This window comes from Canis lupus, chromosome 22 (assembly GCF_011100685.1).
Source record: "Canis lupus familiaris isolate Mischka breed German Shepherd chromosome 22, alternate assembly UU_Cfam_GSD_1.0, whole genome shotgun sequence".
Classification (NCBI taxonomy): domain Eukaryota; kingdom Metazoa; phylum Chordata; class Mammalia; order Carnivora; family Canidae; genus Canis; species Canis lupus.
The window spans coordinates 5,167,945-5,182,650 of NC_049243.1; the positions used below are offsets into that span (position 1 = coordinate 5,167,945).

Below are 14,706 nucleotides of genomic sequence, written 5' to 3' on the forward strand. Positions count from 1 at the left end.
CACCACAAGGGTAGCAACAATGAAGCATTTTGTTCTGCATCTTCTCATGTGTTAACTTGTCTGTTTATTTTAGATCGCCAGGACTCAAGGAGCCATAGCTCAAGAAGAAGTTCTCCTGAGTCGGATCGACAGGTCCATTCAAGATCCGGGTCATTTGATAGCAGAGATAGGCTTCAAGAACGTGACCGATATGAGCATGATAGAGAGCGGGACAGAGAGAGGAGAGATACAAGACAGAGAGAATGGGACCGAGATGCCGATAAAGATTGGCCACGGAACAGGGACCGAGATAGATTGCGGGAACGAGAGAGAGAACGAGACAAAAGGAGAGATTTGGACAGGGAAAGAGAGAGACTAATTTCTGATTCTGTGGAAAGAGACAGGGACAGAGACAGAGACAGAACTTTTGAGAGTTCTTCTCAAATAGAGTCTGTTAAACGCAGTGAAGCAAAACTGGAAAGTGAACATGAAAGAGACTTAGAAGGCACTTCTCGAGACTCTCTTGCTTTGGATAAAGAAAAAATGGATAAAGATCTAGGATCTGTACAGGGATTTGAAGATATAAGCAAAGCTGAGAGAACGGAGAGTGTGGAAGGTGAGTGCCATACATTTTTGTCTTAGCTTCATTCCTTTTCAAATTACATAGGAAAACAAAATATTTTCTTGTGAAGGTGTTCTACTGATAGGCATGAGGAAAAGCTCTATGGTATTTGAAAAATGTGTTCCCCTGATTGGTACTATCAAGTTAGACTTGGTTCAAATGAGCTAAATGAAATAAACACTTAACTGCAGTGTCTGTAGATGTTAAAAAGTAGTTATCACTTCCTTTTCTTGGAAATTAAGAAAAATCATATAAATGGAAGTTATTTCTTGGTTTAGAGATGGACTAAATAACTATTAGTGATCCTGTTTTCCAGGGCAGTTGAGAACAAATACATGAAACAGTACACACTCCCTAAAGCTGCGTTTCCGCTCTGGCCCACTCAGAGCCAGCCTCAGCTGTGGGGAACATCATTCTCCACCGCCTCACTCTTTCTTCACCCCCAGTCTGCTCTACAGACTGACTCATGCCTCTGAATTCTCTGAAGGCGCTGCACACCAGCCGTCCTTGTACCCTGTCTTCCCATTGCCTGGTAGCTGTTTGCCCTTTTATCCTCTCTTACTCAAACGTCAACTCCCAGTCTGTACAGCATTGCCTCTGTGAAGCCTTCTCTGCTAACGGGACTGTTTCAGGTTGCCATAGCACCTCGTCTCTATAGCTTTTGCGGCATCCTCACACTGTATTACCTGGAGTTTTCTGTGGTTTTCTCCCCACGATGCTGTATTCCTTTGTTAGGGACCATAGCTTTTCACTTCTTTATCATCAAGACTATACCAAGGACATAGTAAATGGTTGATGAATGAAAATAGGTTCTCCCTCTGCACACATACCCTACATCTTATTTGTTGGCGAATTATAAGCTAGCTTAACAGTAATGGCTCCCCGGCTCTGGTACCAGCATTTATACCATTGTTCTGATATAACTTCTCCATTTCAAGTCTTCAAGAAACTTCTGGGATTACTTGTATATAAGTGGCAATATTTTACTATTCTTTTTATTTACCATATTACAACATTGGGCCCAGAGTAAAATTCACATTCTTTTGGCACTATAAACATCTTTGTCTGATTAGATATATTCCAGTACACCATCTGTTTTATATATTTTTTTCTACTTGACAAACATTTCTCAGTGTTCTTCACATTACATTTTCATCTCAATTTTGGGTATAAATAGCCTCAAATCATGAGCCATGATACTAATGGAGGTACAACCTTGAGATATAATTGAATATAATTGAACTAATCATTATAATAGCTCTCTTGTGACTGGAGTCTGTGCCCTTCATCCTTAAAATATATTTTACTGGTCGTGATCACAGGATAACATAGCATAGAAATTTATAGGTGAATTATCTATGGTGAGATGAAAAATTTGATTTACCTAAAGTAGAAAAATGAGTTGGATAAACTTGAAAAAATAAAAATCCTATTATCTACGTTTATGCTTAGATGTATATTTATATAATGAAGGTATTAAAGTTGGTTACCTTAGAAGTGAATTGGTGGAGGTGTAAGATTATTACAGAATTTAATAGAATAGAAAATTATAGGATTACTAGAAACATCTCATAGTTTATTATGTTTTGTTTGCTGCAAATTTATACCTGTAAAGCAAAGTGTTGCATTTTGATAACTAGTGTGTGGATAACTGGTGATTAAAAATAATAAATTAAAAAAAATAAAAATAAATAAATTTATGGGACACCTGGGTGGCTTAGCAGTTGAGCGTCTGCCTTTGGCCCAGGGCGTGATCCCAGAGTCCCAGGATCGAGTCCCTCATCAGGCTCCCTGCATGGAGCCTGCTTCTCCCTCTGCCTGTGTGTCTGCCTCTCTCTCTCTGCCTGTCATGAATAAATAAATAATATCTTTTAAAAAAATAATAATAAATTTAGGATAATTTTCAATGCACAACTAACTCACCAGGTGACAAAGCTTATCCTTAGGTGGTAGTTGAGAAAAATTGATAAAGATAAATAAAATGTGCTTGTGGTACCAACAAAATGTTTTTAAATTATATTACAACATTCTTTTTAAAATTATGTTGGGATAGGGAAGATGAACCAGGAGATGGGCTGAGGATTAATGGCACTTTTACGTCACTGCTGTAAAGCTCTTCATATCATGAGCTAAATGTTATGAACTAAGATTTAAGTTTCAAGTAAATATTAATAAGTTTGCAAGCCTTCTAAGTTAATGAACTTATTTAGGTAAAGAAATAACTGCATCCTTTTGAAGTCAGTAAATCTGGATTTACTTGAAGTTTTATTATAAAAAATTAACACATAAGCAACATTTAATAAGTTATTGGTACCTTTTGTCATATTTTAATTGTAATCTTACAACTTGTTTTGATATTGCTATTCATACTGTGTTCTTGCCATTAAAATTGTTTTAAGTTTTCTCTTGGAATTGTCAAGTATTTTGAATAATTAAGAAATTTAGTTTTCTAAGGAAAAAAATACTTTTAAGATATTTTTAGTGTTTCCTTTTTGGTTTCACTTAGTTGTCCCTTAGATGTACTCTTTGACATGAAATTAATCTTTCCAAAGCAGGAGATGACGAATCCAAATTAGATGATGCACATTCATTAGGATCTGGTGCTGGAGAAGGATATGAGCCAATTAGTGATGATGAACTAGATGAAATTCTAGCAGGTGATGCTGAAAAGAGGGAAGACCAACAGGATGAGGAGAAGATGCCAGGTAATCATTTACAAGAGTGGCTGAACATAAAAATTATCTGATTTATGATATGAAGGTATTTTTTGTTTCCTTTCAAGCTGTTCAAGTTAATGAAAGGCAGTTAGAATTCTTCCCTTTGTGTTTCATCTAAGACTGAAAGGCCAATAAAATGAAAATTACAGTCTATATGCTCTGCTCATTTTTAAGTAGACATTGCCCATAAATTGGAAAGAGTCTCGTTTAAAATAGCAAAATTCTAAGATTTCCATTCTGCAGGTTAAGATTCATATTATATGACCTGGAATCTAACCAAATACTGATTGCCTAGCAAGGTTCTAGATAGTAGCTATATGGTTCAGAGCCTCAAAATTGTTGTGAAAGCCAATTTTTGAAACAATCATTTAAAATTTATAATCAATGAAATTATATTTAAACAGTATATACTTCTATCAGTTTTCTGAATTCAGTAATATTTTCCCTTATAGTATACTTTATGCATTGCTAGAGCTTATTCTAGTGACCACCATGAAGCAGCATCCCATCAGTGTTGCTGTTGAATCATCCCAATTAGTCTAATTGTTACAACTTTTTAAAAATCATTGTGAAGGTCTTTGCTTTATATGGGCATGTAAAATATTAAAATTTAATTGACTTAATTTGTTTATAAATTTCATAATTTTTTCTAATGTAGAAGGTATGTATGATTATCATTTTTATTATATGCCATTAAGTTCTTCTAAGTAGAACATTACTTTCATTTTTTTAATTGTTTCTGTTAGTGAATGGATTGTTTGTTCTCAGTATTAAATAGCCACTGCCTGAGTTATTTGTAGGAATACATTTGGGTTTTTGTTTGCTTAACTGTTTTCCTTTGGTGAGGTATATTGTAAAGGTCCATAGATTCTAAACGTTAGCCTTTATCTCAAAGCTTTCATTTTAAGAATAGGGTATTTTTGGTTCAAAACACTTGTTATTTAACTTGAAATTTAATGATTTCTATATTTTGCAGTGTGTTTCTCTAAAGATAACAAGAATGCTATTTCTTGGTGTTTTAAAAAAAAAAATCCTGTTCTTAACTTTTTACAGATCCATTAGATGTGATAGATGTGGATTGGTCTGGTCTTATGCCAAAGCATCCAAAAGAACCACGAGAGCCTGGGGCTGCACTGTTAAAATTCACACCTGGAGCTGTTATGCTAAGAGTTGGGATTTCTAAAAAGTTGGCAGGTTCTGAACTCTTTACCAAAGTCAAAGAAACATGTCAGAGACTTTTAGAAAAACCCAAAGGTAATTCTATTCTACTTTGTACAGTGTCTGCTATAACTATTAATTTAGTGATGTTCTTTTCTCAGGCAGCATTCACAGTAAGGAACTTTTTTCTTTCTTCCTTTCTTTTTTTTTTCTTTTTTTTTTTTTTTAAGGACTCACTTATATTCTTTAAATCTTTGAAATTTTAAAAAGGAATTTTGACCATGAAAATTAAAGTCCACAGAAAAGTGGATGAAAATACCACAAATGATTTTTTTTTTTTTTTAATGATAGTCACAGAGAGAGAGAGAGGCAGAGACACAGGCAGAGGGAGAAGCAGGCTCCATGCACCGGGAGCCCGATGTGGGATTCGATCCCGGGTTTCCAGGATCACGCCCTGGGCCAAAGGCAGGCGCCAAACCGCTGCGCCACCCAGGGATCCCTGATCTTTCTTACCATAATTACTTTTTACAAGTAAGTTCAAATGTCAGAGCCCTCAGTGGTATTCCCTAAACCAAACAGAGCCTAGAGGAGTGGACTAGATATTTTTTTATATCTAAGAGAATTGAGCGTCTTGGCAACCCTTTCCCCCTGGGAAATGAGGAGTTCTACCCAAACGCAAATGTGTAGGTTGAACCTTTAACAAAGGGATAAAAACTTAGAAGTTGATGTCTAGGCCAGATAGTCTGGATTCCTCAATAGGCACACCGCTTCTTAGCTATTATTTAATCTCTGCGTTAGTGTCACCATTTAAGCTGGGGATAATTATTATTGACCATCAACTTCGTAAGACCTTTAGGAGGAGCAAATGAGGTAAAATACTTAAAATTCCTGACATGTAGTGACAATAAATATTTTCACATTGATTTTAGACTTTATGGCAAAACTTTTCTATAATTTTTTCTGTTTTCTAGAATATTCTTTTATTTATGCATTTTTTTTCTGTTCATCTGGTTCCTACTTTATTAATGGGAGGGAGATGATTAGATCATAAAAGAAAGAAACCATAAAAGCAACAACATTTAATTTTATATCATGTTTGTGAGAATAAAAAAGTTTAGTTAAGAAAATTAAGCTTTTCACTAATATAAAATTGAAAAAAAATGTTGAGCATTGGTTTTAACGTGTCCCAATAAACATAAAATGTATGTGCATGAAACGTATATAAATTATAATTGTGAATGTGTATTCACTTGACAAATGACCAATCTCTTGGGTTCCTGCTTCACTCTTCCTTGTTTGGTTGGCTTGTGACCTTAAGCAAATAAATCCTGTAAGTATAAAATGATGGAACAAAAGCCCTAAGGTCTTTCCCACCTTTGAAACTGTTTGCCCCTACGATTTTGCTAACCTATAGAAATGCAGTTTGGCCCTAACTTGATGACATACATTGTAAAGAAGGGTTGCTGCTTACCAATCAGATCTCTCCTATTTTTTGCTATGATAGCTTTATTAGAGAATGAGAGAACTGATACATGATGCTAAATATAAGTTTCCTAAGGAATAGGACTTAGTTTACTGCTGTATCCATTGTCTGATGATGTTAGACATTCTTAATAATTATGCTATTGCCACAACAGTACCCAACACACAGAGGTTCAATAAGTATTTGTAAAATAAAGTACTGATTTTTTCTATCCCATGATATCTTATTTCAGTGTCCCAATACTGAAGAAAGAATATCACTAGCCCCATATGTAATTTGTTTTTAAAGATTTTATTTACTTATTCATGAGAGATACACAGAGAGGCAGAGGGAGAAGCAGGCTCCCTGCAGGAAGCCTGATGCAAGACTCAATCCTGGGACCCTGGGATCACGACCTGAGCCAAAGGCAAACGTTCAACCACTGAGCCACCCAGGTGTCCCTGCCCATACGTAATTGTTTTAAAATTCTAAGGTTGAAAACCAAAAACTTTATATACTGAAATTTAAATTGTTTTCTGTGTGTAGAGTGATAGATTAAAAACAACTACAGGGGCGCCTGGCTGGCCCAGTTGGTAGAGCCTGCAGCTCTTGATCTCAGGGTCATGTGTTCGAGCTCCGTGTTGGGTAAAGAGTTTACGTTGCAGAAAAAGTACAAATAAAACAGGCTCTTGAATAATTTGATGGTAGTCATTTCAAAACCACAAAGATACTAGAAGTTTAACCATGTCTTACTTTCTAAGGACATGTGCAAGTATGTGTTTTGTATTCTGTTGTAAAAGCAGAAAATACCACAAATGATCTTTCTTACCATAATTACTTTTTACAAGTAAGTTCAAATGTCAGAGCCCTCAGTGGTGTTCCCTAAACCAAACAGAGCCTAGAGGAGTGGACTAGGCTTAATCCTTAATGATAAGGATTCCAATAAAAAGAAATTTATCATAATGACCAATTGCAAGGAAGAATGTGGGCTCAGTGCATATTCCTTTTGTATTTGTATCTATAGTGGAATGGTAGTTAATGTTTTAGGGGATTTTAGGATTTTTTGTGACTGTGTCATTGATTGGCTCAAACACAGTTATGTATTAATCACCTGAGGAACTGCCTTTGTTCCTAATGTTGTGTGCTGGTCCAACTGTGGACGTTCTGTAGATACGGTGGTAGGACCCTGGCACTGTATTTCAGAAAGCTCCTCAGATGATTCTGATAAACACCGACATTTGCAAACTGGTTCTGAGTTTTTTCTTTACGTTTGTTTATACTCGTCTTATATTCTGTACCTGTTGACAGGTATGTAAACCTATTGACCAGATACATTACATGAGACTAGTTTCTTGTTAATTATCTAATCTCGCTATACTTTGCAGCTCAGGAGATGAAAGTGAAATGTGCAGTTCCATTCATCCTCAAATGCGTCTGTTTTGTTTTTACTAGGTGTTACTTACTGTTTTCTTTTGTGGACTCTAACAGTGGCTTGTTTGATCATGTCATTCAGGCAGTTATCTGGTACCTTGGTACTTCTGGCTAGCTTGTAGAATGCTAGCTTTGAAATTACTATTCTGTTATATATATATCTGGATTACTGACTGGCCTTATTCTTTTCTTTTGACTGTTCTTTGTCTATTTTAACCTAACCTCTTTATTTTCCATTACACTTTGTAAAACTAAAAGAATTAAGGAGAGATTTAAGTGTTTTCTATCTTTGCATGTTATGACTTAAAACTAAGTGATTTTAATTTAATACATTGTTTTTATAGTGACCAAGTCTAGAATAAAATCTGCAGGTTGTCTAACACCTAATCACTTTCCTGATTTTTTTAGAGGTCACAAAATGTAGTTGTATTACTGCATTTGAATCTTGCTATAATAAAGTCCTAAAACCTATTCTAGAACTTTACATAATAGTTGATGGTAAGCAACATACTGAATTTGACTTCACTGATTCTAACTTGAACATTTCTTCCCAGTCATGAACAGGCACCAAAGTCTAAATTCTTTTTCCCTAGGCTGCTTGTGTTACATCTTCAAGTGGGTGTCTGAATATTTACTTTTGTTTGAGACTAGCAACATAACTACATGTTCAAGATCTTTCAGAGAATAGGTCTTTTAAATTTTTGCATGGAAGTATGATTAGCACTAAGTGTTATTGTTATGTTAGTTTCAGGTGTACAGCGTAGCGATTCAGCAACTCTGTCATGCTCTGTTCACCACCAATGTGACTGCCCTCTGTCACCATATGCTGTTACAATACTATTCACTATATTCTCTGTGCCATACCTTTTATCCCTGTAGTTTATTCATTCCATAACTGGAAGCCTGTACCTCCCACCACCCTTCACACATTTTGCTCATCGCCCACCCTTTTCTTCTCTGGCAACGATCAGTTTGTTCCCTATATGAATTTGTCTATAGCTTTGTAGTGTATCTCGATATCTGGGATTGTGATCTCTCCAGCATTGTTCTTTTTGCCCCAAGATAGCTTTGGCTATTTGGGCTCCTGTATGGTTCCATACAGACTTTAGGATTATTTGTTCTAGTTTTGTGAACATTATTGGTATTTTGATAGCAATTGCTTTGGTAGCATAGATAATAGTTTTCAGAGTATGGCCTCTCACCTCCTTGGTTAAATTTATTCCTATTCTTTTTTGGTGCAATTTTAAATAGAATTGTCTTAATTTCTTGTCTGCTACTTTGTTATTAGTGTATAGAAACGCAGCTGATTTCTGGATATTAATTTTGTATCCTGCAACTTTACTGAAATCATTTGTTACCTCTAGTAGTTTTCTGGTAGAGTCTTTAGGGATTTCTGGGCTAGGACTTCTAGTACTATGCTGAATAAAAGTGGCAAGAATGGAGATCCTTGTCCTGTTCCTGATCTTAGAGGGAAAGCTCTCAGGTTTTCACCATTGAGTATGAAGTTAGCTATAGGCTTGTCATATATGGCCTTTTTAATGTTGTATGTTCCCACTAAACCCACTTTGTGGGGAGTTTTTATCATGAATAGATGTTGAATTTTGTCAGATGCTATTTCTTCACTAATGAGGTAGGATTTTTATCGTTTTGTTACTGAACCATCCTTGCATCCCCAGAATAAATCCCACTTGATCGTGGTGAATGATCCTTTTAATGTATTGTTGAATGTGATTTCTTAATATTTTGTTAAGGACCTTTACATCTGAGTTCATCAAAAATATTGGCCTGTGGTTTTCTTGTTTTGTGGTATCTTTGGTTTTGGTATCAAGGTAATGCTGGCCTCACACAATGTGTTTGGAAGTTTTCTCTCCTATTTTGGGGGGAATAGTTTGAGGTGAATAGGTATTAGTAGCTTTTCTTTAAGTGTTTGATAGAATGCACCCGCGAATCCATCTGGTTCTGGACTTGACTTGGGAGCTCTTGATTACCAATTCAGTTTTGTTAGTAGCAGTCGGTCTCTTCAGATTCTATTTTTTTTTTTATTCAGTTTTGACAGACTATATGTTTCTAGGAATTTATCCACTTCCATTCTGTCCAGTGGCATACAGTTTTTCATAGTACTCTCTTATCCTGTATATTTCTCTGGTGTTGGTTGTTTCTTCTCTCTCATTTCTATTTATTTGTGTCTTTTTTTTTTCTTGAGTAGTCTCAATAAAGATTTATCTTTTTTTTTCTCTTCTTGGAGAACCACCTCTTGGTTTCATTGGCTTTTTTTTTCTTTACTTTTTTATTCTCTGTTATTTCTTTTTGCTCTGGTCTTTATTATTTCTTTCCTTCTACTCACTGTGAGATCTCTTATTTTTCTAGTTCCTTTAAGTCTAAGGTTAGATTGAGATTTTTCTTCTTGAAGCCTGTATTGCTATAAGTTTCTCTCTGAAAACTGCTTTTGCTGTGTCCCCAAGATATTGGACTATTGTGTTTTTATTTTCATTTGTCTCCGTGTAGTTTTTTGTTTTCCTCTTTCATTCTTTGTTGACCCATTGGTTGGTTTTAGTGGCATGTGGTTTTTTTCTTATAATTTCTAGTTTTATACTGTTGCAGTCTGAAAAGATGCAGGATATGATTTCAGTCCTCTTAAATTTATTTGTTTTGTGGCCTAACATAAGTATATTGCCTTTAATATAAAATAACTTTAACCAGTGTTATGGGAACTTTGATAGACTATGTGGACTACTTAAATGGCCAGTAATTCTTTGCTATTTTAGGAAAACTTAATGCCTGTTTGTTTTTATTGAAAGATGCAGAGAGTCTTTTTGAACATGAATTGGGGGCTCTCAACATGGCTGCATTACTACGAAAAGAAGAGCGAGCAAGTCTTCTTAGTAATCTTGGACCATGTTGTAAAGCATTATGCTTCAGACGAGATTCAGCAATCCGGAAGCAGCTTGTTAAAAATGAGAAGGTACTGTTGTTTCCTTGAGAAAGTATGCAAAGTATTGAATAGTATGAATGGCTTTTTTTTTTTTTTTTTTGATTGCTTTAAGGTGAGATTAACGTCCGTTATCTGCTTTTATGAATTTGCTTTCTTAGTTTTGTACACATGTAAGAGGAAAAATTGTACTTACAAATAATTTTCATTTTACTTTAATAGTATTGATGAACATTTGTGAATGGCAGTTTGTTATTCAAAATTAGATGAAAGAGTTTATTCTTTCTGTGAAATATTTTCATTTGTGAAAAGTTACTGTTTCTAAGTTTTATTATCTAAACAAGATGGGAAATTTTCCAGACACAGAACAGTGAGGATATTTATAAGAAATAGTGTTTATGAAAATGTACCAAGTCAGAAGAAAGGGAAATAAATACAAATGATTATATTTAACCATTTACTTAAAGGGAATTGAAACAGAAGAGAAATAGAAATTTAGAGTTGGGAGAGATCTGATCATGAGAAATTTTGAAAATGTCTTAACTTTAAAAAAGCCTAAGAGAGTTGGTTTTAAAAGGTTAGAGAAACATTCATTAGCTTTTTACCTAGGGACATTTAAAGAAACCCTGCTAACAGAAAGTGTACTTCATTAAAGAAAAATACACGAAAAACCAAGGAATGAACTCAACTCCAGAGATTAACATGGAAACAGATATATAAGGCATACGAGGCTTTTAGTTCTCCCTGATTAAAGGCCTGGCTCAGAACTACTTTTGACAGAGTTGCTACAGTCATTCTTTGCATTCCCATTTCATATACTACTTCGTTCCCTTCATTCTATTGCTTAGGTACCCATTTCTCCTTGCAGCTTTTCTCCGTTGGAAATTTTTCTAAGATAATTAAATCCCAGTTAGCCCTAATAATCTTGTATGTAATGTATCACCTTCTGTTTTGTGTATCTAGAATGGTACTACTTCCATCGTCAGTATTGAGTTTGAAAAATAATCCATCACATCATTTTCTGTTGGCTTAAGTAGGGGACTTCAGTTGAGAAAGGCTGCAGGTTTTGCAGTCTCACCAGAATCCTGCCCCCTTTTTGTAAGAAATATTTTGTAACATTATCTAGTTCCTCTTCTAATATGCCATAATGCCTCTGAAAAATTGTGACAATCAAAAATACCCTTGTAAAACTCTCCTTGAGAACCTTGTAACCCTTCAGTACAGGGCACAGACCATTAACTAGCATGTGACACGTTATAAAAAGTTATAGTGGCACAGTATAAATGTCCTAAATGATCCATCTAAAGAAAGCAAACTGAAGAAAAATTTCAGATGCTAGAGAATCTCATGAAAAATGCTAAGAAAAATGAACAAAAACCTTTAAAATAAAAGTACAGAATAGGACCATTCATTGAAGAACGTGGTACTTACTGGATGATGAGGGAAAAAAAAAAGAAAGCCATTAAACTCATATATAGGCATTGCCTTTATTTAAAGAATTAATTTTAAAATAAATAGATTATACTATGATATATCAGAAGAGATAGATGAAGGATACCAAGAGAACATTTAGCTGCTTTAAATGAGTGTAACTCTGATTTGGTATTACAGTATTGAAAATGTATACAGAACCTGTTGCAAGCTGAAGGAAAGAAATAATACCAACAATAATAGGAAAATAGAAGTAGTAAAAACCAAAATTTGACTCTGAAGAGATGAAAAAAATTGATAGTCCCCTACAAATCCTACAGATATTAAAAGGATACTATAAACCACTCTATGCATTATTAAGTTTGACAATTTAGAAGAAATGGATCAATTGCTCTGCAAGTCACAAAGCACAAAACTTCCTCAAGAAGTAATAGATAACATGAATAGTCCTATGTCTGTTTCATTGGGTTTTGTTTTTATTGGAAGAGAAGTCTCTTCACTGTCAGATGGTTTCACTGGCAAAATCTACCAAACATTTAAGTTAGAAGTAACACCAGTTCTACATAATTTCTTCCAGAAAATTGAAGAGACAGCATTACTCCCCACCTCATTGTATGATGCTAGCAGTACTCAAATGTCAAAACCAGATAAGGACATCACAAGAAAACTACAGATCATGAATGTAGACATAAATAATCCTCAAAATTCAGGCATCGGGCAGCCTGGGTGGTTCAGTGGTTTAGCGCGGTCTTTGGCCCACGGCATGATCCTGGAGTCCCGGGATCAAGTCCCATGTCAGGCTCCCTGCATGGAGCCTGCTTCTGTCTCTACCTGTATCTCTGCCTCTCTCTGTCTCTGATGAATAAATAAAATCTTTAAAAAAATCTTTGAAAAAAAAAAAATTCAGGTATCAAATCCAGCAATATGTAGAAAAGACTATACCATTACAAGTAGCATTTATCCTCAGAATGAAAGGCTGGTTTAATATTCTAAAAATCATTCAGTGTAATCCCCATAGGAACAGACCAAAAAGAAAAGAAAATACCTAATCATATCAATTGATTTAGAAAAATCATTTGATAAAGCTCAGCATTCCTTTATAATAAGAATTCTTAGCAAGCTGGAATTAGAGTCTTTACTTTTTAGGAGGCATCTACAGCTAACATCATACTTAATATAAAAGTTTGAAAGATTTCCTGGAGAGAACAGGAAGAGGCATGATGCCCAGTCTCAACCACCCTACCCTGCATTTTACTGGAAATTCTAGCCAGTTCAGTAAGAAAAGGAAAGAAAAGGTGTACAGATTGGAAAGGAAAAAGTAAAACTATATTTGTTCACAGACAACATGATTGACTAAAGTTTTAAGGAATTTACCAGAAATACTCTTAAAACAGTCTGTAGAAGCACCTGGAAATTGAAATGAAGGGGAGAAATACGTTTTACAGTGGCTTCCCAAAAAAGAAGTACTTATGTATAAATCTAACAAAACATGCACTGAAACACTGATTTTTAAAAAATCAAGGAGGACCTAAATAATGGAGAGAGACATCACATTCATGGGTTAAAAGACTCAATATAGTTAAGATTAGGATTCTCTCCACATGGATCTACAGAGTTAACACAATGCATCAAAATCCCAGCAGGGTTTTTGGTTGGTTAGTTTTGTAGTTACAAACTGATTCTAAAGTCTATATGGAAGGTCAAAGCAACTAGAACATACAGAATAATTTTTTTTTAAAAGATGCATAAAGTTGAAGGACTCACAGTACCCAGTTTCAAGACTTACTATAAAGCCACAGTACTCAAGATAATGTACTTGCATCAGGGATGAGACACTTAGATTAATGGAACAGTCCAGAAATAAACTCACACAAATATGACTAGTCACCTGTGTGTGTGTGTGGGGGGGGGGGGGGGGGGGGCTGAAAAACTTTTAATTAAACTTTTTATTCTGAGATACTTGATCTTCAAAATTTTAAACTTCTATAAAAGCGAATGAGAATGAAAAGACTAGTATACTGGGAGAAAATATTTGGACATCACTTTTTGTAAAAAGGACTTGTATCTAGAATATATTAATTCTGAAAAATTAACAGTGAGAATCCAATTTTTTTAATGGGCAAGACTTGAATGGACAGTTCACCAAAGAGGATCTATAGATGGCTAATAACATAAAAAAAATGTTTTAACAATATTTAGCCACTAGAGAATGCAGATTAAAACTTGAGATACCTTTGTGAATCTATTACAATAACTAAAAACCAAACAACAACAAACCTCGGGGTGAGAAGGCAAATGGTACAGCCACTTTGGAAAACAGTTTGGTTGTTGTAAAGTATATACTTACTATATGACCCAGTAATCCCATTGCTAGGTATTTACCTTAGAAAAATGAAAACATATGTTCATGTAAAAACCTGTCCAGGGGCAGCCCGGGTGGCTCAGCGGTTTAGCGCCGCCTTCAGCCCAGGGCGTGATCCTGGAGACTCGGGATCGAGGCCCACGTCGGGCTCCCTGCATGGAGCCTGCTTCTCTCTCTGTCTCTCATGAATAAATTGAAATCTTTTTTTTTTTTTTTTTTTTAAGTCTACAAAAGCTTATAGCAGGTCTGTTCATAATCCAAACACTAAAAACCACCCCAGTGTTCTTTACATAGCTAATTGCTAAACTGGCAAACACCCATATAACGACGGATTACTAATTTATAATAAAAAATAACCAAACTGGCGGTACTGTCAGCGACATGGATTAATCTCAGAAGCATTGTGTGGAGTGAATTTAGAAAAGTCTCTAAAGCTTATATACCGTAGGATTCCATTTATTTGATGTTCTGGAAAAGGCAAAACGATTGAAGAGACCCTGTCATTGGTTGCCAGAGGTTAGAGCTGGGGAGGTGTTACGTGAAGCAGCACATACGTCTAAACTCAGAACAACACGTGAGCAATCAATTTTTTAATAGAGATATGATCAGGGACCC

The 14,706-nt window shown here is 35.2% G+C and overlaps 1 protein-coding gene across 5 annotated transcripts in view; it reads left to right on the forward strand.

Moving 5' to 3' along the window:
- ZC3H13 (zinc finger CCCH-type containing 13) overlaps window positions 1–14,706 on the forward strand; it is a 92,627-nt gene that overhangs the window by 74,976 nt on the left and 2,945 nt on the right. For 3 of the 5 annotated variants that reach the window (XM_038569552.1, XM_038569554.1, XM_038569555.1), the window contains 4 exons: window positions 74–595; window positions 3,154–3,306; window positions 4,372–4,572; window positions 10,168–10,331. In XM_038569552.1, coding sequence (XP_038425480.1) covers window positions 74–595; window positions 3,154–3,306; window positions 4,372–4,572; window positions 10,168–10,331 — 1,040 coding nt within the window. The remainder of the gene's footprint in view (window positions 1–73; window positions 596–3,153; window positions 3,307–4,371; window positions 4,573–10,167; window positions 10,332–14,706) is intronic. The other 2 variants (XM_038569553.1, XM_038569556.1) reach the window with 1 other exon arrangement.